At 27.3% G+C, this 26,784-nt stretch overlaps 1 protein-coding gene across 2 annotated transcripts in view; it reads left to right on the top strand.

Moving 5' to 3' along the window:
- The window catches only part of LOC136985710 (inactive dipeptidyl peptidase 10-like), an 82,148-nt gene that overhangs the window by 52,503 nt on the left and 2,861 nt on the right, over positions 1–26,784 (top strand). For both annotated transcript variants that reach the window (XM_067283046.1, XM_067283047.1), the window contains exons 3-15: positions 3,984–4,082; positions 10,413–10,507; positions 12,202–12,276; positions 12,377–12,429; positions 13,704–13,782; positions 18,380–18,506; positions 20,936–21,102; positions 21,435–21,535; positions 22,722–22,848; positions 22,973–23,122; positions 23,201–23,280; positions 23,841–24,055; positions 26,630–26,728. In XM_067283046.1, the coding sequence (XP_067139147.1) occupies positions 3,984–4,082; positions 10,413–10,507; positions 12,202–12,276; positions 12,377–12,429; positions 13,704–13,782; positions 18,380–18,506; positions 20,936–21,102; positions 21,435–21,535; positions 22,722–22,848; positions 22,973–23,122; positions 23,201–23,280; positions 23,841–24,055; positions 26,630–26,728 (1,467 nt within the window). The remainder of the gene's footprint in view (positions 1–3,983; positions 4,083–10,412; positions 10,508–12,201; positions 12,277–12,376; positions 12,430–13,703; positions 13,783–18,379; positions 18,507–20,935; positions 21,103–21,434; positions 21,536–22,721; positions 22,849–22,972; positions 23,123–23,200; positions 23,281–23,840; positions 24,056–26,629; positions 26,729–26,784) is intronic.

The following is a 26,784-nucleotide window of genomic DNA, read 5'->3' as shown; positions in this document are numbered from 1 at the left end:
GCAAAACAAAACAAAAAAAATTTTCCAAGAACAATATTGGTGGGAATTCTGAAAGAAAAAGAGGAAATTAAGAAACTTTTTCTTGGTTCTTCGTCGCGGCTCTCTCGATAACGCCAGAGAAAGTAGCCGTACAAAGATGTCGAAGATGCTCTGGTACGTTGGCTAAAATAAATTTGTTTATCGAATCTTCCTGTTTCGGGACCGATACTGAAACAAAAAGCGATGGAAATCGTTAAAGTACTTGCAGTAGAAACCAACTTTAGTGCCAATGATGGATGGTCAGAGAGATACATTGCATTGTATTGTATAAAGCACTACTGTATTTTCCTACTTGTGGTTTTGCGATTTTTTTTTTAACTTTGTTTTAGTCGTCATATCGGAAACTCGACACATTTATACTTCCCCTTGAGGTGTCGACTTATGCAGACTCGACCTGTATTTCACATTTTTGTATTGAAGTAACCAGCCTGGCCACCCAAAAGCCTGGATAGTGCCAAATCTACTTAAATCCTCACTATTAACTCTTCTGAAAATTTCTTACCTCCTTGTACAAAGATATTACTAGATGGCCGGATGGCCGAGCGGTCAAGGTGGTAGCCTACCGCTCTGGGGAACCCGGCATCGAATCCGAACGGGTCGAATAATCCCCAGGAATTTTCGGGGGATGGTCCGTTCGAATATGTCGGACTCCGTCCCTCACCACCCGGTCGCCCCATTGTGGGCTTGGCCGAATCCATAATGGACCTTCTAAAAAAGATGCCCTCTTAGCGCCCACAGGGCGGAAAGAGTTAAAAAAATATATTAGTTCATTTGCTTTTTTAAATTTTATATTGAATTCAATAACAATTTGAATTTTATGATCAAAATGTTCGTTAACTTTACATCCAGCATCATTTTCAGAACCAGTCATTGAAGGAATTTTATTGATCGTTTTATACACGAATTTGTTACGTGGAAAGCCATAATTGTTGGTGTAATTTTTTTAATGTAAAAAATTCTTTACCAGTAAAAGTATCATTCGAAGAAATTAATCCTAAATATTCTTCATAATAAGTACCAATTAGCTCATAGGTGCTTAAAAGTTGTTAAGTATCTTTACTTCAAACCAAGAGCTCTTGATTAAACCTGAATATCTCGTTTGGACGTTTTAATTGATCCATTAAATCATTTGCTGTATCGTTTACACATTATGCAATTGAATTTCTGTTAAAATCTTTGATTATCCGAGTTTATAATTTTAGTTAATTCGATAAAATTGATCATTCCTATAAACGAGTTTAAATTATAATCTAATAGGGCCAAGAGCGTCGCCAGCCAATGGGCCAGGGGGGGCAAGATGATATAAATTGATAAAAGATATGAATTGTATGTAGGTAAAATAAAAACGATTCATAAATTTTAAGAAGCGTAAGAAGATTATTTTAATTAAAACGTAATCTTCTTGGGTTTTTCGCGCGGGAATTATAAATCGGGCAATAAATGACTTAGCATTTAAATAATTTTTTTCGCATGTCTAGGGAGCGGCAACTGCCCCTGTGCCCCCTCTGGCGACGCCCTTGAATAGGGCAATAAAACGTATTTTGTCTTATTCAATTGTTTAATTATTTTAGTACGTTCTGCTATTTTTTAAAGTTAGTTTGTGTTTAGTAAACGGACCTGAGAGAGATGAGACGAAGCCCACTCCAGTCACAAATTTAGTGCCCCTTTCCTATCCGAAAACCCATAAAAAATACTTGAATAAAATCAATAAATCAGTTTTTCGTTATATATTAAGATAATTTTATATCACTTTACAAAATATCGTATTATTTTTTACATAAAAGATAAACTTTTAAGACTTGTGTTTCGGGCCCGAGACAAATAGCCTTGCTGGCTTCTTATATCTTGCATACTTGCCAACCTTATAATGGGGAAGAGCTGGGACTTTGGTAGAAAAACGCTGATTTTTAAATAAAAATGCCGAGAAGATAAAAAGAGAGAAAATCTTTATTAACATTGATATTGTGCAATGCTTATATTAAATACCTTTAACAAACGAAATTTAATGTTATCTCTGCGTATGATATCTTATAAAGCTATTGCCATAGGGACTGTCAGGAGCATGGCAATATCTTTATAATCTTTAACATCACAATTTAAAAAAGGTACAATATTTTAATATCATAAATCTAGGTGTTACATGCCTTTGTGCGATGTTTTGCTTTGTTAATAATTTTTATGGTTACAATGTACTTATGACAGTTGCTATCAGTCAGTTTCATTGCAATTATTAAGAACAATAATTTTTCTGGCTATTTATTTCCTATCTCTGTCTTTTTTTTACCATACTGAATATATTTTCCTTTTGCCACACAACATTTCAGGGCCTCCCCTGCATTGCTTTTCTTGAGAAAGTGCATCCCGTACGGTCTGTATACTCTTAAGTGATGAATCAGATGTTTTCCTTTTTTAGGGATCAGAGAAATGTAGCGCTGCTCAATAATTTGGTATAACTAAAAGTAACTTATTTCCTTCCGCTGATAAGTCGGCCATGATTGATTTAACCGTCAACGTGATGACACTAACGTTGCCAGACTTGAAGATGCAATTTATCTTATCTACCATTTAACATCATCACATTTGAGCTAAAACTCTCATACATACACCAATATTCCAGTGCCTGGTATGTGTAGTAGGGTACTGTTTTTCTTCGACGTCGTACCCAGAAATTGGAAAAAAATAATAATTTTATTGTTACAATTGTGTATCATAATTTATAAATAATTCTATAGCTACAATTAAAGGTTGAATAATTTTATATCATAAACTAATAAAGAAACCTTTAATTTTCTTAATACCAAAAGACCACTGAAAATCTTAATTCTCCAATGAAGAAAAATAATGGGCATAAACGCAGGTGATACAAACATTACGATATAGCAAGACACATGAAAAGTTACGTGTCTACTCTAGAAACCTTTAGGTTAAATGTTGTGGGTCGTCAGACTTTCACATTAGCGGAGTCGTAAATTGTCAAGAGCTTCTACCCGCGAATAAAAAAATTGAAATCATTTTTTATAATTGATAATATTGTTTATAATTATTATTTATTTTAGATTTTGATATAGCATTTAGGAAATAGAATGGTGACAATTGGTTATTAATTAGATCTATTCTTTGTAAAAAGTGTCCTTTATTTATTTGAAAATACAGTATTATTCATCATCAGAGTATCAAATATGCAGGATGAAATCAATTTATTAAAGTTTATAACATAAAATTTGGAAAAATAATACCATAGTCATTTGCAGTTTATCATATAAAAAATTAAAGTATACAATGATTCATTTCAAAATTCTGATTATTATTGTCATTTATTATAAATTTATTATAAAAAAATATCTTAGATGTTGGTCTAATATATAACAGTTACAGATGATGTAATATACAGTATTTGTGGGTGCTTCCCTCATCAAACCCTTCCTAACTCCTTAATACATGTATGCTATATATTGTGAAATATATCAATTTATGTATATATAGTTCTGTCAATTACAGCTTATAATGAAATAACTTATCATCTATAACTTTCTTCATTAATGATATAATGTAAAATTCACTTGTAATCTCCATTGTTTACTCTGTGTTCATAATCAAAGATCTAACTGAATTGATTTGGTATGCTGCAAAAATGATTAGTATTTATTATTGATCAAATAAAAATGAAAATTGTTTTACTGATTTTCCTATAATTATAAGATAAGCATTTAATTAGATATGATGTTTCATTTTTTATAATGTTGAGATTGTTTTAACATAAAATTAAACTTATTTAAACAACAAAGAATAACCTTTTCTTCTTTTGTAGCAGAAATTTTAATAAACAGACAAATGTCTTTGGCCTATTAATATTTCTGCTGGAAAAGAATAAAACATTATTTTTTGCTGTTTGAACTGTTACAATTTTTGTTGTATATTTCTTTTGAATCTTATTTATTTTAAAGCTGACAAGGGACTTCACATAAGAAATGTTAGACTTGATATGAGAGAAGTTATTGGTGGCAATTTTGAGCCTGCTACATTTAATGGAACATGGATAACAGGTAAAATATCTTATTTGGTACGCTTTTAGATTTGTTTTGGAATAATTTAATTCATACAGTTTTTCTAGGAAAAGAAATACTGTATATAAATCAGAAAGATTTCTGGTATTCATCTTCTTGTTTACTTTTCATATTAATCATTCTGTACTTATTTTTGTCTGTATCATAATTAATAATAATATATTTACAATTTTTAATTTACAAATGAAGGAATTTCTTATGTAATCTTGAAATATCTTTATATATCTATGTAGATTAACAATTACTTTTCCACTGTACAATAATTTTTTTTAGAATTTGAGGAATAAGTAGAAATGTCTCTTATCTTTAATAATTTCCTATGTAGTCTTTAGTCTTTTCTTAAATGTTTTTTAAGGAATTGAGAGATAAATTTACATATACAGTAGTTCTTTGCTTATATCTTAACCTAAAAACAGAATAATATTTATATCTATTTTTGCATAAATAATTTGTCTCCAACCATCAGCCAAATTAATCTGGCAGAAATTATGCTACAGAAATTTGGCTGATGGTTGGTTGATTATTAATACATTGGGTTCTTGGTATGTTTATATCTAGTTTGTCTCACTTGTAAGTAAACTTCATAATTATTTAATTTCATTAGCTTTTTAGTCATTATATTATTCATAATTCATTTAGTAGGTTTTTTTTTTATTTTACTATATACTTTTAGAGATTATTTAATAGTATAGAACACTACAGCAAATTAGACTAAAGTTGATTGATGATTAAATAAGTCCAGTAGTTTCAAACAACATTGTGTCAGATAGAGAAAAATTGATCTGTTCAAATGGATAGATAAAGGATTTTGAAGTTGTAGCTGGATAATATATCTCCATCTATCTTGTTCTTCACTAAGTTATTTTATTAGGAACTAAAAATTATTATATGACCTCTAACTTTTTAGGATAACAAATCATCTTTAGGAATTAAAAATACTTTCCAAATACAGTAATCAATTTCAAGAGTAATTCAACTTTTATAATGTCTGAGAATTATTTTTTCAACATTATAATTATTTCAAATTTAATAAACAAAACTTGCCTGTTTTATTAAACATGGAATAACTTTGTTTAAATGCATGTTCAATTTGTTACATTTTTGGAGATCAAGATGAAAAATTTTTTAAAATTCTTATACTCTTGGCCATTCTCAGAGGTATTGAAATGGTATTTTTAGAATTAAGATAAGAAGAAATAAAAGAGGAATGCTATTAATACATTACATATTTAAGTACTGTATTTCCTTGATTAAACCCTGGAAAAGTTATTTTTAAAAAAGTACATATTTCCCTAGGTTTATTTGAAGACTTGGGGTGTTTTTGAGGACGTGGTTTATTACCTTGCATGAGTAGGTAAAAATTGAAGAAATATCTTATATATATATATGTATTCTTAACTATCAAATCCATTTATTTACTGTATTTATGGTTATAATTACAGCATTTGAAATAATTACTGTTTTCATAGTTAATCAAATTTAGTTACTAAATTATAATTCATGCCTATTACAATGTTGTAAGAATCAAGATCTCGACTACCATTTTTTGGTTCAAATTCACCATCTATTTTGGAAAAAGATGGGGAGTTTGATCCAGAGTTTTCCTAGTTCCGTTTGACTGATAAACTCTTGACTTAATTGCAAATTTTCCATGCTCAATATTCAACATTATTTATAATTTTATTTTAAAAAATGTTTCCATGAATCTTAGAATAGAAAATGCTGTCCAACTATAGAAAATTTGAAGAGATAGAATTTTAGTTAAATTTCTTATCTGTCACTTTAAATTACATTACCCTATACAATGCAGTACTTCAATATGTTTTTCATGCTTTTCAGCCCAGGGTTTATTTTTAACAGTACTGTTATTCCCCAGGGTTTATTTGAAATCCAAGGTTTAATCAAGGAAATTCAGTATTTATTCATTTTGGTGTTAGATTAATCTATTTGCAAAGTCATAAAAAATATATTTTACATATTGTATAGAATATTTATGTTGGTAAACTGCACTAATGTTATGAAATGTAAGCTCTAAGCTTTCTATAAGATAGAAAGCTTTCTATGTAAGCTTTCTATCTAAGAAACTTCTTAGACAGAAAGGTCTCATGTTTAAAATTCTGTTATGTAGAAATACAATATAGAATTCAATCTTTTTTTATATATATACAATATAATATCTGGAGAAAGCATGATTGTTATCATGGTCCTTTGGTTATCTAGTCAAGAAAAACAAAGAATATGAAAATTGCATCAATTTAATAATAATATAATTTTCATTTAGATGCTTATTTCCTGTTATTTTAATAAAATGAATTCTTTCAATAATGGGGATCTCACTCTTACTTATATAACAAGATTAAGTACATTTATGGTGCGGTTTGCACCAGGCCCCTGGAAAACGATAGGCCCATGGGGGCCCCAAAATCACGAAAAAAGACCTGAAAAAATTTTTCGGGGGCCCACAAATCTGGTTCCGCACCGGGCCCGGAGAATCCTAGCTACGCCACTGCATTTATAGATACAAGCCTCATAACCAAATTTATCCATGCCAAGTTATACATTAACATTTTTTGACTTAATTAATACAAAATAAAATATTAATTAGTTTACTTATTAACATAATTTTCTATTTATAAGGAAAATTTTTTACCAATTATTCAAAATTTTAAAATAATTTTTAAATAAATTAAACATCTAAGGAGTGTTCCAAAAAATAATGAGATTCTTTCTTTTACAAGTAAACAGCTTATTTGACAACTTACCTTAATGGCTTTCAAAGTAATTTTTCTCTGACACCAATTGATTCCAATGATTCTTTCCTTTGAACTACAGTTCAAAGATCTTGTTAGGATGTTATTAAAGATTTTCATTATTTTGTTAATTAGTTCAAAATGCCTTCCTCAGAGTTGTCCTCAGAATCATTTATTTATTATAAATGGAAAAATAATGCATGAAGCTAAGTGAGTTTGGTGGATTCAATAAAAATTGATAATAAGAATGTGGATAAAGTGTTAACTTTCCATAAAGAAATTTTTGAATAGTAAGACTGAACAATGATGATAAAAATACTGTATTTGATTTATAAATAAATAGCAGCAGTTTATGAAAATTTGGAATAAATTTCTGCAAAAAGCTCAATCTTTCATAATCTAAAAAATAGTAACAACATTTAGCAAAAACTTTTCAAAGACATCCATTATATAACATCCAACAAAAAAAAAATGTTTTTGTACTTTTGGCATTCTTATATAGGTGATTCTCATAGAAAAAATTCTCCTGATTTTAAAAATTACCTTTAAATTTTCCTGTCATGAAAGGATCCTAAGAATATATACATGTATATATAATAAACTTTCCAAAGCCTGATACATAGTATATATAGATTTATAGTTTGATTAATTACAATGATTGTTTAGTTGTGTATACACATGTAGAATAACATAGATATGGATCATGTACAGTACCTGTAAAAATATTTTCCACATATCAAAAAAAAAAAAAAAAAAAAAAACACATTTTGAGTCCACTGAAAACAGATTAATAAGCAGTTCAGAAACATTTTTGGAATCCAACTGATTTCAGCTTCAGGTTGTAAGAATTTCTTTTGATCAGAATGCTTAGAAAAAAACATGCATGCAATTCAAAATTTAAATGGACCAGTATCGGACATGCATAGAGCCATCCTTTGTCACTGTGACTATAACAATAGATCAAAAAGTGCCTGCCACATGTGTTAATTTCTAAGCATTCCATTTGAAAGATACTCTTTTAACTTGAAGCTGGAATCAGTTGGATTTCAAAAACGTTTGTGGACCTCTTATTAACCTGTTCTCACTGGACTCAAAAAAACGTTTTTTGTGATATATGGAAGATATTCTGTCATATCCAATGTAATAATAGTATTTGTTATTTGTTTTATTGTTACCTATAAAAATCATTCTAATGTGGTTTTGTTTCTTTATTTATACTATTTTGAACATTGGCAGATGTACAGGTATATTAGGAAATCTATACATACATATTTTTATGTTGAATTTGGATCATGTTTCAATTTTGCAGAATATGAAACTCCTTGCACCAAAAGCAATTGTTCTAAAAGTTAAATATTACTTTTACTCATATTAATATATATTTGTATCTAAGTTTTATAATATATGGTAAAATGAGAATAAGATAAAATAAAAGAACAAGTTAAAAGATGCACCACTTTGTCTTTTTGGCCATTAACATATCAGTGAAAGTGAATTCCTAGTTTGGTTGACATTTAAAGTAGTAAAACTTATTGTAGTCTTTCCAATTACAGTTGGTATAGATTCTTATTAAATTCTGAAGATAAATTTAATTTGTCAACTATAAATGAAGATTTATTTTGTTTCGATGTCATCTATCAAAGGAATCTCAACAAATTGTTCCAAAACCTAGCAACGTAGTTCAGCTCCAGTTTAAAGTACAGTATTTTAAACAATATGCTCACTTAAGGAATGTGGGGTTTCATTTTCAAGTTTCAGCTGCTTGTTTTACTTCACTGAAAGTGCTTCCTGTGGTATTAATTCCTAATATTTGTCATGTTGCATCATCATAATTTACATTGGTAAATTCAGAGATATTTGATGTAATAAGGACTTCAATATCTGAAAACTGTGATATGATATAATATTTTCTTGTTGATTTTTGAAATATAGGTATTTGATTGATAAGAAACTAACTACCAGTATTTCTCTGGAAATAAAAATTATATTGGGTAGTGTAATTATCTCATAAAAGTATTTAATACTGAATCAAAAAACGACTTTAATATAATGTTACAATTAGTTTCATTGACCAGCATTTTGCATATTACTAAATTGCAAATAATGTTAACAGAGATTTCATCAATTGATTAAATAATGGCACTTTTGGTGATTCATTTGATTTATTTTATTCGTTTAACAGAACATACGGCAGTATTGATGTGTAGGAAAAAGTAGGACAGAGAGTGTCAAATTGAATGTCGACAAGTATATTTAAGGTTAACAAGATGTGTGTCATTTATAGCATCAATGAATTTGTTTTATATTTAAATTTTCTGTTTTCTATTTTTATTATTTATGGAAAATTTTGTAAAAAACAATGAAATATTTTAAAAAATTTCTTTATTATTAATGCATAATATTAATTTTTATTTAGATATTTATTTCTGAATTTAATTTGATACATGAACTTTAGTGCTCTAAGGCTTTATATGATAAAATGTACTTTAAGGTAATCTATGAATTCAGATCTGATTTTTTTCAATTATAGTCATACAAACAGAAATCATAGTCTGATATATTTGAGCAGCCAAAGACTTAAACAACTAGATATTAACAGATTGTAATAGTACTATTAATTAGATAATTAAATTACATAATTTGGGCTAAAGGTAGGTAGTTAGGCTGCCAACTTACAATGATAATAATAATTAATTTTAAAGTAAATAAATTAATTTAGAAGAGTCTGGAAAGAATAGATCCACCCAAATTGTAGCTCAAATCATTGTCTGTACAGTACTGGTATGCAATAGATGGTTTGTATATAGATGTGTCAGTGGTTATGCTACCCAGACCTCTTACTGTTATTCCATTTAGCCCAACTGTTTAATTTTAGAATTCAAATTACTTAGTGGTATTAATTAGGTAATTTAATTGTTATAGTCTATTAATAACTTGTCCACTTGTGTCTTTGGTAGATTTAATTATAGCCATTGTTGTCTATATGGAACAAATTGATGCATTATTATAATTGAGCATTTAATTAGATTATGCATATTTTATTGATTTAAATTCTTTTGTTTTTCCAGGTATTAAAAAATATAACAATAACAATAATCTATTGGAGTTTTTAAAGAACTTGGAGTTGTTTTACATTGATTTTTCAGGAATCTTTTAAAAATATTATAATAGTAAAGTTCAGTTATTTTTATGAGGCTTACATTTATTATAAATTATTTATTAGTTACTATTCAATTACTTTGTGAATGTTTCAGAGTAACTCTTGCTCAAATTTTATACCCAAGTTGAGATGAAAGCAGATGATATAACAGAGACATGTAAATAAATTTTTATAAGAATCAATTAATTTAAATTGATTGGAATGTAAGGATGTTTATATGGAAGAGAATAAACTAACGGAACAACAAAATATTTACAATTTAGTAATAATGACATCAATTTCATTAATTTTTTGAAATACTTCTTGTCAATTAATTTTAAATAACATAATAAATATAATTATATTTAATTATTTTTAGATAATCATTACTTTTTTAAATATTTAACTTTTATTTTATAGATGATGAATATATGTTTCAAGATAAATATGGAGCAATTGTTCTGTATAATGTAGATACAAAGAATATTACTGTATTGATGACTAACATTTCATATGTATGTACTATTAAATTTTTAGCATATATTTAATATTTAATTAAACTGACAGAAAAATATAATATAAAGTTCTTTAGTGTAGTTCCAAAAGAATTATACTGTTATGTTAGTTAAAATTTAATTTTGTTTGCATTCAAAATATAAATCAAGCTTAAGTATAATTTTCATGTTATAGAAATATGTTAAATTTTTTACATTAGGGTAGAGTTGTTTTTGTTTTTTCACTTTTTTAAGTATGTGGGCACCCTAAGAGGGATTTTCTCCCAGGCCCATCTTGAATTTGACCGAGCTCACAATGTGGATAGCCAGATGATGAGGAACAGAATCTGACATAACTAGGATTCACTCCTGAAAAATTTTTGAGGTTTCTGACCCAGACATGAACTTGAGTCCCCAGAGTCTTAGGTTGATGTCTTTGTTACTTCTACCATCCTGTCTTGTTTGGATAGTTGATTTCATGAAACTGAATCTATGACTAAAATAATTTATTTAAATTGTTTTTGAATCCTAAGACTCATCTTTAGATTAAAAAAACCATACAAAAGCATTGTATTTGAGAGCAAAAACTTTTTATTATATTTTTTAAGGATTCTTCTGCTCATAATTAGGATATGTTGCTTAAGTTTTAAAATTTATAAACTTATAATAGGTTAACCTGAAGATGCAGTAACCATGACAGTATATCAGCATGTATATATTTATTGATGTATATATATATTAAATGAAAAATTTTTTCATTCCTGAAATGCTTATTTATAGTTTATTTTAGGAATAGAAATAATTAATTATAATGCATCTTCAGAAACCAAGAAAACCAAGTAAATGTAAATGCTTTTCTTAGAATGAAAATTTTTTAGAAACATAATCTGATGATGACTAGATGGTTAAGGTGATAAAGGCACCAGCCTGTTACTCTAAGTGGCCTGTATTTGAGTCTGAGCTTAAAGAAATTTTTATGGATGATCAGTTATGAGTTATGTCAAGTCCCATCCTTCACCACCTGGCTATTCCCATTTTCAGGACTGGCTGAATCCACAATAGGTGTTAAAAAGGCTTTAGTGCCTGAAGGACAGAAAAAATTAAATTTAAAAAGTAATTTGGATATATTTTTTGAGTTCTTTTTTCTTGTTTAAGCACATGTATGTTTTTTTGAAAGCAAAAGCTTTGAAAAAAAAAACAATTAAACAGTAATTTTCCCAGAATAAGAATAAAGCTAATGTACTGGATCTTGAATGTGTATCATTCTATTACTGTAACTAAATGACAAAGCTATTGCAGCAGTAATAAGTAATAAAATAGAACAGAATAAAAAGTTTGGAAATTCAAACATCACATCATTGTGATGTTGTATGATGTTTTTTGTGAACTTATGAACATCACTTCTATTCTTATTCTGGGAAAGAGTATAGATTTATTTATGAGGGTCTTCCTTAACAAGTATATTACTCAAATGAACATTCTGTTATAATTTTAAACATTGTTTAGAATTTTTTTATAAAATATTTATTTAATATTTATCATCCTGAAAATCAGCACTAAACATTATATTGCATTGAATGAACTACAAAATACTTTAGTGCTACACTTAAATTCAAAAGAACCAATAATTTAAAATGTTACAATATCATGGATTTCTGTAAAAGATATTCATAGAATAATTTACCATGTTATAATTTGATTCATTTTTTTTTCAGAACCGACATTATATTGATGGATATAGTTTATCTCCAGATAAAAATTATTTACTAATTGTTCAAGACATAAAAAAGGTTTGTTATGTTAATTTTGATAAGTTTTTTTTTATTATATTATTACATCATTTTAATATTACACATATTAATTCTAAATAGAAAATTTAATGTATTTCAGATATACAGATATTCATTTACTGCAAAGTACCAAATATATAATATTAGTGATGAGTAAGTTCAGTAAAATTTTTAATTTACATATTGTTTTAATATTTAATTTATTCTGACTGATATTCAAAATTCTACAAACTTAATTTCAGCTGAGTACAGAAACTTAAAAAAAATAATTAATTGATAAAAAAGAATAGTTTTTATAACTAAAGTTTTGACCATTATAAAATTAAATTTCAATTACTAAACATTAATTATTTAATAATTTTAATTCCATTATATCCATATAACATATATAATCAGCTTCATATTTGCAGAGTATTGTATTACTAGCCTATTGTTTAAAGTAGCCTATTCTTCCTAGTGATAGGAAGAATTGGCTACTTTATTATAATATCATCCTATCTTTCATGATATCATCATATTATTATGAATGATAGTATGATATCTTTTATTTTTCTTGCTCTTTCTGTTCAGTGGGCACAAAGAACTGTGACTAGATTCTTGATGAGATAGTTGAGTTGCAAAGAATAAGACCTTACACATCTGAATCAGATTACCTATGAAAATTTCTGAGATTCCAACACAAACTTGAAACCAAGTTCCTCAAAATGGAAAGCACACTTTGATCATCTAGCCATTAAGATACCATAAGATCAAATTGAAATTTCTAATATTACATGAAGACTTTAAGTTAGGATAGTTTTTTCTATTTTGTATTTTTAATGGCCACACCCATTGCACATCTGTCCTTCATATTGAACAAAGAGTGAAATTGGACATATAATCATTAATAGCTTGTTTAGTCTGCTGGTGGTTCATATCAACAAATTAATCAACATTATGTTATAACAATAAATTCTAATTCTAACTTTTATGACAAAGTAGAAAGAGTTCTCTCTGTTTAAAGCCATTTATTTAATTTCTGTATAAAATACTCTTTGACTTATTGATGTAATATAATGAAATTTTAAATTAGAAATGAAAAATGCATACTTCAGGATATATATATAATATATATATATATATATATATATTTCAAATTATCAATTATAATTTATACAATAGTTATATTTATTGACGTGTTGAATTTTGCAATTCTAATCATAAAAAATCAATTATCATTAAATATTTATAGATTATTTTACAGTAGAAATGAATTAATTTTTTATAAAATTTGTCTAGAGATATACAAATTTTGTTTTAATTCTTGAAAAATTAAAACAATTAATAATTATTATATTGTAAAATTAAAATTTAGCAATTTCTGAATTTATTCTTTCTAATAATATACAATTATTTATATTTTTAACATTATACATTTTTTTTTCTAGCAAACTTTCTCCACTACTTCCGAAAAATTCCTCAATAAGATATCAATATGCAGAATGGGGAACAAAAGGAACACAGTTGGTAGTAATCTGTTATTTATTTTAAAAGAATTAAACTAAATTATTTATAATAACTTTTATAAATATTTTCAAAAATCAAATTTAATAATTTAAATATTTAATTTAAAATATTAAATATTAGATTCTCCACATAAGATATTTAACAAATTACAATGCATAAATATAAAATTGTATTTCAGTTTATATTATTAATAATATTTTATTAAACAAAAATATATATAAATAATTAGAAACATAAATAAAACTTTAATTTGATTTCATTTTACTCTCTTAATGTTATAGAAAGCTATGAATGAAGGTGTATGCAGTAATGGTTACCATACCTTTGCAAAGATGTGCATAAGTATGGTACCATTGGCACCATACCCATGGACATCTTTGGCTTTGAATAACAGTTTAATAATTGTGATAAAAGTTGAATCATACAGTCTACAGTTTAATAATTATAAGTTTAATTATATCTTCTTCTTTACAGGTTTTATTATGATATGATAATGCTTTAATTATTATGTTAAATTTGTAATTATTATGTAATTTATATGATTGTGTGTGACATTATATTTGTAATAATGGTTATTTCTATGTCTATTATAAAACATTCCACAGTGTCACATAACAATGACAACTTATTTTTTTCTTCTAATTTTGAATAAGCATTACCATTAATAATACTGTTTTTCCAAAGAAACAATAATATAAATGTCCATTAAAATCTGACAAATAAACATTATGTTTAAATGTTTATTTGTTATAGGACTTGAACCTGTAATTGGGAAAATTAGATATGATGCCCTTATATATTTTGTAATTAGTTAAACTTGCTTAATAAGTATATATAAAGTTGATGTTTATTCAACATAGGAATTTGCAGATTTTTGTGTTGGAACTGTGTCTGCTTAGACTTGATTACTTCAAATAAAATTCTTATGTTCAATGCTCATAACAACAGCTAAAACATTTCTGAGAGCTGCACATCCCCGATCAACATTAGGCACTCTACTAAAACATTCGAACCAATTTCAAACTGTCTGAGTAACCTAGCTTAACCTAGCCTAACCTAACCTAACCTAACTAGAACGCATCATGGTCAAATATCATGAAAGCCACCACATGAATTTTGCTTTGTGGTCATTTTGAGTTAGCTATGTGTGTTGAGGCCATTTTTAAAAATGCCACAACGTGAATTTTGCTTTGTGGCCATTTTTTTCGCTCAATAAGCGATTTTGGTCTTTGAGCCTAACATATCTTAACATATCTACCATATGAATTTGGTACATGTTGAGTCATTCGAAATTTTAAAATTGATTTTTTGAATATTATCATTCTAGCATTCCATTTTGGAGTTTGTTTTGTTAAAAAACATGAGGCAGGCCTTGGAAAGGCCAAAAACGTTCAAAGTTTTCATTAAAGTTATGTTACTGGTATTTAAAGATTTTTTTTTTGTTTGATCAAATCATAAATCACATTTAAAGTTGTTAATTGGATATCTCATGTTCATTTCATTGGTATTATTAATGGTTTTACTATCTTCTATGGTCTTATTTAAACACTAAGTAGATAACAAAACTGTAATTAATGAAATATGTGATAAAGAGTGAACTATTCAAAAACAAACTTTTGTCAAGCTAATCAGACAATGAACAATTTTAAATAATGTCCAAGTACATGTTACCAGAGTTTACAAGGGTTGCTCTGAAAGTTTGAGTTGTTGATGTTGCTCTGAGTTTAGTTCATATGTTGCTGTATTTGATATATAGAAAAATCTGTTGTATATGTAGCAAAGCAGTTCTTATTAAGCATTTTCACCAAGAGGTGTCACTATCCATTCTGTCACCACCTACAAGTGTGCAAAATGAAAGTGGTGTCATTTTGACTTGAAGAAGCAACAGAGGTGACTTGTGAGCATTTTTGGACAATGATGTTTGTGAAGATTGAGTGTTGATACAATGCTGACAAAAGCAATATACAGAGTGTAATACCAAAATACAAATAGTGAACAGATACAATTAATACATTTCATTTACACAGAACAAGTGTTACAGGGTATTTTGTTGGGATTCCAACTAAGATTGGATATCAGTGAATTTTCCCTGTGCGTAGTTAGACCAAACAAAAGAAAATCGTTTCATGTGTAACAGAAGTAACCCGAAATTAATATTACCTTAAAACTACCTTACAATCTAAATAAGAGGAAAGTAGGATATAGAAATTAGAAGGATAGAGATAGAAAGATCAATAGTGAAAATACCCAGGATTTTGTCTGGGGGATACTGTTTCTCGCTTGCAAGATGGGGTTCACAATGAATTCTTCTGGCTTTGTGATTTTCTGGCTTTTGGCAAAAATATAGTTCCATTGCTTATCCAACTTTGTGATGATGGAAAGTCTTGTTCGGAAAGGAGCACCAATAAAATTTATGTCCTGTTGAGCCACACGGTATTCGCCGAAGCTTAACCTTTTTCACTCTTCCATTACCTCCTCAGACTATAAGGACCTCTGTGAATCCTCTCTGAAATCAAGCTTAAGAGTGACCAGTTTCTCTTTCCCCTTTGGGCCCATTGCTGTTCTCTCTATCGTTCTTGATGTTTCTTGGAACAGACTCACCCCACATTTACAAAAGAGAATTAAAAAGGGATAGAAAGTTCTAGAAAGGGAAAACAAGAACAAAGGAAAAACGTTGAGAATTAAAATAATCAAAATATGTCATCTAACATAACCTTAATTGTTCCAGTTAATCACTTTCATACTTGTTCAAACGTTTTTGACCCCTCCTGGGTCATCTTCAGGAGTTTGTTTTTGTTTTTTTGTTTGATGTTTGAATAATCAAAATACGTAAAGTTTAAATAATTAATAAGGCAAGCAGCCTCATGTGTTAAAACTATAAAAAATTTTAAATATTTTTTTTTTTGAGTTAGTGTTTTGTCCATTGCAGTAGCCTTTCTGAATTTACCCATTATAGACATAGGTTTTCTGCTGGTTTGGTGAATTTTAACATGGTAGAACAAGCCTGAAAGATGAAATTAGAAGCAGCTACCCCTCAACTATAGTTACTGAGGAGAATATTGTTTGTGTGGATGTCATGATCTGAGTGAACACCCCTGGATTCTTACAAAGAGATTATGCAATATCTTGAAGATTAGAGTTGCAGCAATGCATGAAATTATTCACATATACCTTTTATTTAAAGGTGGATTCATATTGCTGACTGCAAGTCTGTCACTGAGGAAAAAAAGGAACCATGTGTGGGATGTTACTGGTGATGAAATATTTATTTATCAGTATAAGCTAGAAACCAAGTGTGAATTCCAAGTTTGGATTCAGACATCCAAGAAATGTTGGTTGGCAAATGTTGGCCATATAAAAACTGGACACATTTGCATCATTTCATTGGTAGAAAGAAAACTCTTACTGCTGAATGGTACACTACTCTTTACCTAACTAAGATCTTTGAGCATTCAAGCAGGAGACTGCCAAGACCAGATTGTGAGGTCTTCTTGGCTACAACAATGCATCCACCCACACAGCTATAAAGTCCATCAAAGTTTTGAATGAAGTGTATCTTTAGTACAACTGATAACCTGTCCACTTGATAGCCTAACCTGGCCTATTGCAATGTTTTCCCTGTCCGAAAGTGATGGAAAGTTTTCGTGTATATCATTTTGAGTCACCAGAAGCTGAAAATACCTACAATGATTGGTTGGAGGTCATCCCCAAAGAAGAATGTCTTCATGTTTCCAGAAGTGGTTTGACAGAATGAACAATTGCATTCACCACCATGGAGAGCATTTTGAAAAATTGTGAACAATGTCAATAAGTTTCCCACAAGATTTTTCATATAAGCTGACCCTTGTATGTTTAATTATCATGTGGTGCATTCCAACATCATAATGCATTCATATTTTAAGTGAAAATAATTTTTACATTCTAATATTTAGATTTTTTGCATGAATTTAGTCAAATTGAAATAGTTCATTACATGTGCTATGTGTTTAAATATTAGTATATTAATAGTGAAAAGTTGACATGAACAATGTTGAAAGAATTTCAGTGTTGTTCATTGAGGATTAAATGACTAATATCATACTACTTTTAGAAGAAAATCTTTCATTCTTAATTTTGTTTTGCTGCATTGGTGAATTTAACCTTCATTGAATTGTTAAATGTAACAATACCTGATTTTAAGTGTGTTAAAGTAGCATCTTTATAGTAATCACATCAATCACACTAAGTTCAACAATTCTGCAAAATTCAGATTTCACTAGTTTATATTAGTATTTTTCCTTCAGACCCCATTCACTTACTACAGGGCTTCATCATGGATATCCTCTTCCAAAGATACCAGCAGAATGACAGCAATTGCCTTTGGTTTTCTATTTTAGGACTTTTGTTTAATCATTGTTTAATATAGGTTCCAAATTCTCCAAGCTTCATTCTCTCCATGTTTTAAAATGAATATATTAAATTTAGTTTTATATAAGAATATATACTATTCACTTTAAAGTAATTACAAGTTTTATACTAATTTAATCAAGATTTTTGCATTTAATAAAAATACTTCTGATAAGTTTTAATATTTTTTAATTCATTTTTTTACTAACAGGTTTATGTTTATGAAAATAATATATATTATCTTCCAAGTGTTTTTGAAAGATACACACCAACTCCTCTCTCTCACACTGGAGTTCTTGGAGCAGTATTGAATGGGATTCCAGACTGGATTTATGAAGGTAGATATTTATAGAAACTTACAAACTTTTTACTCTGATATTTAAATGTAGTTTTGAAACAAATAACACTTATTATTAAAAATGCATTATCGCGTGGTTGCTGGTATTTATCCAAAAATCTATTTGGTATTATCTTCTTATTTGTTAAAGCTACTTCTTGACAAAATTGTGATAAAATTGAACTTGATTTGCCTCATAAGCACATCAATTTTCTATCTTGAAGTGACAATGTGACTGAAACTGTGTTACTGTATATACTTATCATTTACATCTTAGATTCATCATAACATAAACTATTAGCTTCATGTAGAATGATATAGCATATAATTTGGAGATTGATAATTATGTATAATTTTGGTTTGAGAAAATTTATTTTGCTTCAAGTTACCGTATCACTGTTTTTCAAAAATTGAATTAAAAATTATATATGAAATGATGAATTGTATGTATACACATTATTGTTCTATTGTAATAAGTTCTCATGACATAATTAACAAGATGAATGATCAGGAAAGGAAAAAATGAGTAGAAAAAGATCAAGAGTTGGAGGAAAGCAGTAATTCAGGGAGCATGAGATAGAGGGCAGGAGACTGAGAGGAAATGGAAGAGGATAATTTTTAGTTTATTGCATAAAATTCCAAAATCATTAAACATACAATAAAAAAAATTTAACAGTTTATTTCTGAAAATCATTTCAAATAATAAAACAAAGAAATAATAAGAAAAAGATAAAAATAAGTAAAAATATTTTTAAATTTAGGAAAATATTTTAGTTTCTAATAAAAGAATTTTGTTTAATCCTATTAATTTTTCTTTTAACTTTCTAAATATTTTTTCAAAATTTAAAGTTTTAAATATTTTTATATTTTAGTCATTAACTTTTTAAATTTTTTAGAATTTTTAATATATTTTTTAGTACATTTTTTTCTTGCTTTTAAAAAATTTATACAAATATGCTGCTAATTATATTATATTAAATGTTTAGTTATTTCATTTAAGAATCTTATAATTTTTAACTAAATGAGATTAAGATGTATTTAAAATTGTTTTTACTTTTTCATTTAGGTCTACAATTTTTAATTTTTTAATCTATTCAGAAAAATGATGAAATTAAGTAGCTTAAAAGATGTTAGATAAGTAGAAATTATCACAAGCTTTAATATCCAATCCACTTATAAAGTTATTAAAATAAAGTAATAATTACTTTATTATTTTACATGAGACTAAACTTACTGTAATTCTTATAAAAAAATTAACAAGCTAAAAAGACACTTAAAATCAATAAAAGTTTTGCTGTAAACATCCTTTCAATATTAAATTATTTAACATAATGATATTTTTATCTAAATTTTGTTAAGAAGTTTTGAAATAATAATTATGAATACACTTCCACTACTTAGTATTTAAATTGTTTTTTTTTATTATTAATTCTTTCCATTCTGTATGCATGCTGTGAACATTTTTCATATTCATTGTTGGTTAATCAGGCCCACAATTGGTGAGGTATGGAGTCCAATATATCTAGGTCAGATTACCCATGAAAATTTCTGAGGATCTGACTTAAATTAAAACCTGTCCTTCAGACTAGCAGCAATTTCTGAAGCATTTAAGCTTTAAATGCTTCAGAAATTTGCCGTTGTACATTATTCATTAATCTATCTCCTTCATTTATCATGACTTTTTTTATTGTATTAATTTTTAAAGTAATGGTTTTCATTTTATTTGTATTCAAAAACTAATAACAAAGTTTTTTGATATAATAATTTATAATTTTATAAAGTAAAAGTAATACTTATTTACCAGTATTATTTTTATTTTATCATCTATAAGTTTTATATCAGTGGCATGCCATCCATGGAAGCTGTCGAAGCATTGCTTCCCTTCTAAAATATAAATATATATTGAGTGATTATTTTTATATTTTAATGTACTATGAATTACTTAAAATTAATATTTTATTATAACTGCATTATGTATCTTATTACAAATTTCTAAACATGTGAAAAACAATAAGATTGCTATTGAATATTTGAATATAAATTTATATGTGCATATTCCCAATGGAAGCATTGTATTGTTGAATACAGGACAGCTTCCATGGCAAAAATATTTGAATCGTGTAAAGCAGCCAGATTACAGGTATTTGCGCATGTGCTTTACAGAGCACCAACCTCATGTGGTTTAGCTGGTGGATGCTACACACCAAAATATTGTATAACGCTTCCAATGATTCTATCCAGGCCAGCACAACTTCCCATCATCAAATGTCACCACACACCACTGTTTTATATCCTTATAATTTAAAGCATTAAATTCATTACATTATACTATAGAGCATTAAATTTATATTGTACTTTTTAAATTTGTAATTTGAAAATATAAATAAAACAAAAGATTTTTTCATAATTTCATTTTGTTAAATTTTTCAGAGGAAATATTTTTATCTAACAAGGCAATATGGTGGTCTTTGGATGGTACAAAATTATGTTATGCCACATTTAATGACACAGAAGTTGATATTACATCGTATTCATGGTATGGTTCTCATAAAGATGTAAATATATATCCAGAAATTGTCCAAATACGATATCCAAAGGTAATTTAAAGCATAAAATTGAGTACTTTAAAAGTAATTCTATAATTAACTGTTGTTTTAAATTTTTCATTAAGATTATCATAGAGAAAATAAAATATATGAATGTTTTTATTCATCATTAACTGTTCTAAGGTTTAACTGAAAAAAATAAAAAATTTTTAATCTTTAGATAAAGTGTTAAATTTATTTTTAAATAAAAAGAACTAATTGATAAATGATTGTACATATTATATTAGAGATTATTTTATCAATAAATTAATAAAATGCAAATAGTTCAATATTATTTTAAATAATTTCAGCTAAACAATAATAATAATAATTTATCATTTCAGCCAGATCGAAAAATTCCAACCATCAAATTGCTTGTTGTTGATCTTACTCCTGGTAAATTTGTACCTCAGACTGTTCATCCACCACGAGAATATGCTGACAAGTATATAGCTTCATTAATAATTTAATAAAATATAATTTATATTATATTATATAGTAGCTTTTATTATATTGACATAAGACAATTTCTTTATAGTTAGATTTAGTATTTTTAGGTTTAAATTTAAAATTTTTAAATAGCTTATTCAGGATTTTTATATCTGTGAATAATGATCCCTACATTGTAGTTTGTAATTCATTATTTATAAACTAGCAAATGAGCCCGGAGTTGCTTGGGCAAACAATTTGGATGATTTGGTAAATATGATTTGGTTCATTTGAAAATTAAGTTACTACTATCAAAAACAAAAAATCGCATCTAAAATAGCACAGTAGAAGCCATTTTTCATGTTAAGCCTTAATCCTCTCCCCCTCTCCCCTGCGGGGGAATTTCCAAAAATTCCTTGTTAGTGTGTATTTTCATGATGTGTACCCTAACTGTGTACCAAATTTCACTTTTTTAGGTTCAGCAGTTTGCTCTGGGTGATGATGAATCAGTCAGTCAGTCAGTCAGGACATGTAATTTTATATATTTAGATTATAAATTATAATGTATGGATAATGTGTCTAATCAGTAATGGTTTGTGGGTAATCTTGTAAAAAATATTTGTGTCTTCATAGATTCTACAAACTCAGAGAAAAACTTTCAGATCATTAGTTCTCAATCTATTCTATACATCTATGTATACTTTGTTGAATATATTAATATGTATTATTGAGAAATGTCTGCCTAACATTTTATATAGATGTGTCTCCAAAATAGTCTAACGCACTTGACTATTTCAATAGTTATCTATCTAACTCACAGGATGTACTATACTTCAATTGATCCAATGAGACAGATCCAGAGATCTCTTTAGTTTGTGAAATCTGTTGGTCTTAAGAATAATATTTCTGAACTATTAAATTAACTAATTTAATATCTGGATGATTAAACAAAAACTTTACTTGCAAAGAGTGGAGTTGGTAATACTGTGAGCTGGCCACACTTGTTACTGTCTTGCTTTTCATAGTGAGAAAATATTTCAATCTTTAATATTTATTTATTATGGACTTGAAGGATAACATTCAAAACATCTCACAGGCATCACTAAGTTTACTCCAAACAAATGACTTTTTCATTTGGTCATCCTAACATTAACCAAACTTTAATCATAAAAATCATAAACAATTGTTTTAATATTTTACAGAGATTATTATGTAACTTCAGTACAGTGGATTGATTCTAATCAGCTAGCAATTGTTTGGTTGCAGAGGCTTCAAAATTCATCAATTATTAGTATCTGCTATGGTGATAAAGGATGGAAATGTGTAAAAGTATATAATAATTCAAATTTATAATTTATAAAACCTTAAATAAAAACAAAATTTTTCGTTAAATTAAATTGAATGTGTATTTTATATTTGATTCTTTATCACACATTTTTAATATTTCATTCAGAATTATCAAGTTAGCAGTGACAGGAATGGTTGGGTTGAAATGAATAATCCTCTTATTTTTTCTTCAAATAAACAAAATTATTTCATTTATCTTCCCAAGTCAGAAGGGTTTTCTGGAAATTTTAGACATGTTGCTATGATTAATGTAAAGGTTGGTTATTATTTGAATGTGATATTAAACAAATTTTAATATAAAATTAAATTTTAATAAAAATAAATTTTCTTCTAGAACAGTAGTGTGCAATTCTTGACAAGTGGAAAATATGATGTTGTGCAACTTCTTTCTTATTATAAAGCAAACCAAGCTGTGTAAGTATGAAATAAATTGTTTTAAACAAATAAATTTAATATATTTTTTTCTTTTAGGAATTTATATTAACTTTTAGCAAAAGTAATTTATTTAACCATTTCTTTCATCTCATCTGGATAATCAGGAGTCTAACAGATGTAAGAAACAAAAGAATCTTTAATATCCAGCATAAAATTCACACAAGAATATTTTTGGTTAACTAAATTAACCAGCATCATTGTTCCATTTGAATGCAAAAGAATTTCTAGATTTTAGAATTTACTATCTGAGTTTTGATGTCCTAAGCACATGTTATTTTTTTAACGTCTCTGCTTCATGTGATACAGAATCATTGAGTTACATTTTTATTATTTTAAGTTATCTGAAATTCTTACTTTTTAATATTATTTTCAAAAGTTTTTATATCAGCTGCATAATTTCCATGGCATATTTATATCTTGATTTTTATCTTAATAATATATATTGTTTTAATTTTTACAAAGTTTATAATAATAATATATTAACAGTATTTAAAATAGTAATACAAATATTTAATTCTAAATAAAAGAAATTTTTTCAGATATTTTATCAGCACTTTAGAAGACAAATCGGGTGAACAACATCTATTTGCAGCCAGTTCTCATAAGAACATCACATGTTTGTCATGTAATTTGGGGAAATCTTGTCTTTTTAATAATGCTAGATTCAGCCTGAATGCTAAATATTTCATTCTTGAGTGCCTTGGTCCTGATATACCACAAATAGAAATGAGAAGAACCATTGACAATAAGCTTTGTATGATTATTTTGATTATTTAAAATATGTTATTTAGTACAAATATATATCAAGTATTTATAAATAAGTTAGCCAAACTGTTTTCATAATTTTATTTGTTTAAAAAATTATCAATATTTGAAAAATGAATCATTTAATTCATTGAACTGTACAAAACTTGGCATATAGTACAAAATATGGCAAATTGAATAATTGATTCAGGTAATTAAATAAATATCCGAATCAAGCAGTTTTATTATTATGAAGCAACATAAAATTATTTTATTTGAATAGTACTTTGATTCAAATACAGATTATCGTCAGTCGGGTGCTCTAACATTGGGTTACTTGGGGCATGTGCCCCTTTTGTCATCAGGTTGTCCTTCTCTTAATCCCCAAGGGAGCTCTAAGATTTCATTTTATTTTTTATTTAGTTACTCATTTTTATCAAAAAAACAAAAGAATTAAAGCACCATATAAATCCTTTAATGAAAAATAAGGGTGAAATGGGATTTTATCAAAATCCCATTTCACCCTTTTTAAAAAACTTTTTTATGATGACAAAATAAAAATAAAAATATTAGTTATTAACCAAAATTTGTTCTAGCAGGTTGTGATTGTTCAGTCAAGTACCGAGGTATACTGAGGTACCACTGTATTTGATTAACACGATTTTGATATACATGGTAGCATCGAGGGATTAATTAAATGCATTAATAAAGGGATATATATATACATATATATGTGTTGTGTGTATGTAAAATGTCCTTTTTTTATAGCTTGTGCCCCACTTTTTTATAGTCTGTAGATGCTGCTCTCATCAGGTCTATTCTTCACAAATGTTTGTTCAATTTATGTTAAAAATAGTAGACTTGATAATGATTTGTATTTGGATCAAAAATACTGATCAAATAATTGATACAAACTTTATAAACCAACTAAAAAGTATTTTTTCTCTATTAACTAGTTTCATAAGATTAATCAATTTTTGTCATAATTACTTATTTAGTTTTTTAATGCAAACATTACATAAAGTTAAATGATTACACAATGTAATATGAGTTAATTTATTAACAGAATCCATAAAACTTGCTCCACTTACATTCTTACCAAAAAATTAAACTGATGGTAATTAAATTAGAACATGTAGACAAGAATAAAATTTGTTTCCATATTTTTATCATAAAAATAGGAACACAATATACTTGTGTAATGATGGAAATTAAAGATGGAGATCAAGAATATAACATATAGCATATTTATTTATGTTAATGAATTTGTGCAAAATAGGAGTAAAAAAGTAGAATTTTGGAAAAGTAAATTTTTTGTTGTCTCTTAATTCAGTAATATTGTAAAATAAAAGTTAAAATATGTTATAATGCTGAGAAACTATTTGAGAGACATTAATTTCTTCAATTAAAACTGTACAGCAAGATTGTTTTAGACTTTCCTGGTTACTACAAATACTTAAAAATTGTAAATTCTTTCTGCTCTGTACGCATTAAGAGAGCCTTGTAGTCATATCGTCATAAGTTCAGTGAGGCTTACAATGAAGATGGCTGGATGGTAAGGGACAGAATATGGCCTATCTGAGCAAACTACCCCAAAAATTTCTGGGGTTGTTCATTTAGATTCAATTCTGTCTTCAGAACAGTGGCTGATGCCTTAACTGCCTCAGCTATCCAGCAGTTAGTTATTATTTTTAGATTTTGTTTTGGTATATCAATACATTTATTTTGTAATTGCCAACACTGTCTTATTGTTCTTTTATGCTCTTTTAATTACTATTTTATCAAATATACCACAGTAAAACAATTTCTATTAATTTCTCTGTGTTACATCTTACTGATTAATATATCCTTGTTAATGTAAAAGGTATATGTATGCATGATTTAGATATGTTTTATTTTTATGTTGATCTAAAACTCTTGTAAAGATGAACACCATGGACGATCAATGTTAATATCCTTGATTCATCACTATATATTTCCTTACATACTTTTTAAAGTTCCTCCTGTTTATAAAACTAATATCATTAGTTTAATACTGAATAGAACTTCCTCAAAAAACTGGAACAGTATATATAGATTCGAACATACACCTAAGCACTAATTTTCCAGCAAATAAACATAAACAAACTTACACTTCAAACGTTATCGGCCACAAATTTTTATTGGCCTTCTTCAGGAAACAACGGAAAAAAGTGTTCTATTTGTGGTCGAAAACATTTGAAGTGTAAGTTTGTTTATGTTTATTTGCTGGAAAATTAGTGCTTAAGTGTATGTTTGAATCATTAGTTTAATTTAAAACAGATTATTATTATTAACCCATATAATTATCTTATTTACAAAATATATTATTCTAAAATGGTTAAAATACTTCCATTGAAGCAATTAAATCATAATAATGTGCAACTGTTGTAAAGCAATTTTAGATGCTCTTAAAGCATTTCTTAATTCACTGACTTTTGTACTACACTACATGTAGAAATAAGCAAATGTAAGTGACAAATCATACACTAAATTTGTAGCTTTTATTAATTTAATTATAAATTTCTAATAAATTATATTTGTTACATTTTTTTAATATTTCTAGTGTATGTCATTAATGATAATAAAGCTCTGCGTGAATTAGTTGATAAAAGAACTTTACCAAAAATTCGTTCCTTCAAAGTACCATTGCATAATGGATATAGTAAGTATATAATAAGTTAATTCTTGAAGAAAACATTAAAATATTCAAAAGAATTT

The sequence above is a fragment of the Centruroides vittatus genome, unplaced genomic scaffold (genome assembly GCF_030686945.1).
Source record: "Centruroides vittatus isolate TY-2023 unplaced genomic scaffold, ASM3068694v2 contig_975, whole genome shotgun sequence".
Classification (NCBI taxonomy): Eukaryota; Metazoa; Arthropoda; class Arachnida; order Scorpiones; family Buthidae; genus Centruroides; species Centruroides vittatus.
Note: the sequence above shows the minus strand (reverse complement) of the source record. Positions and strands in the feature narration are given on the sequence as shown.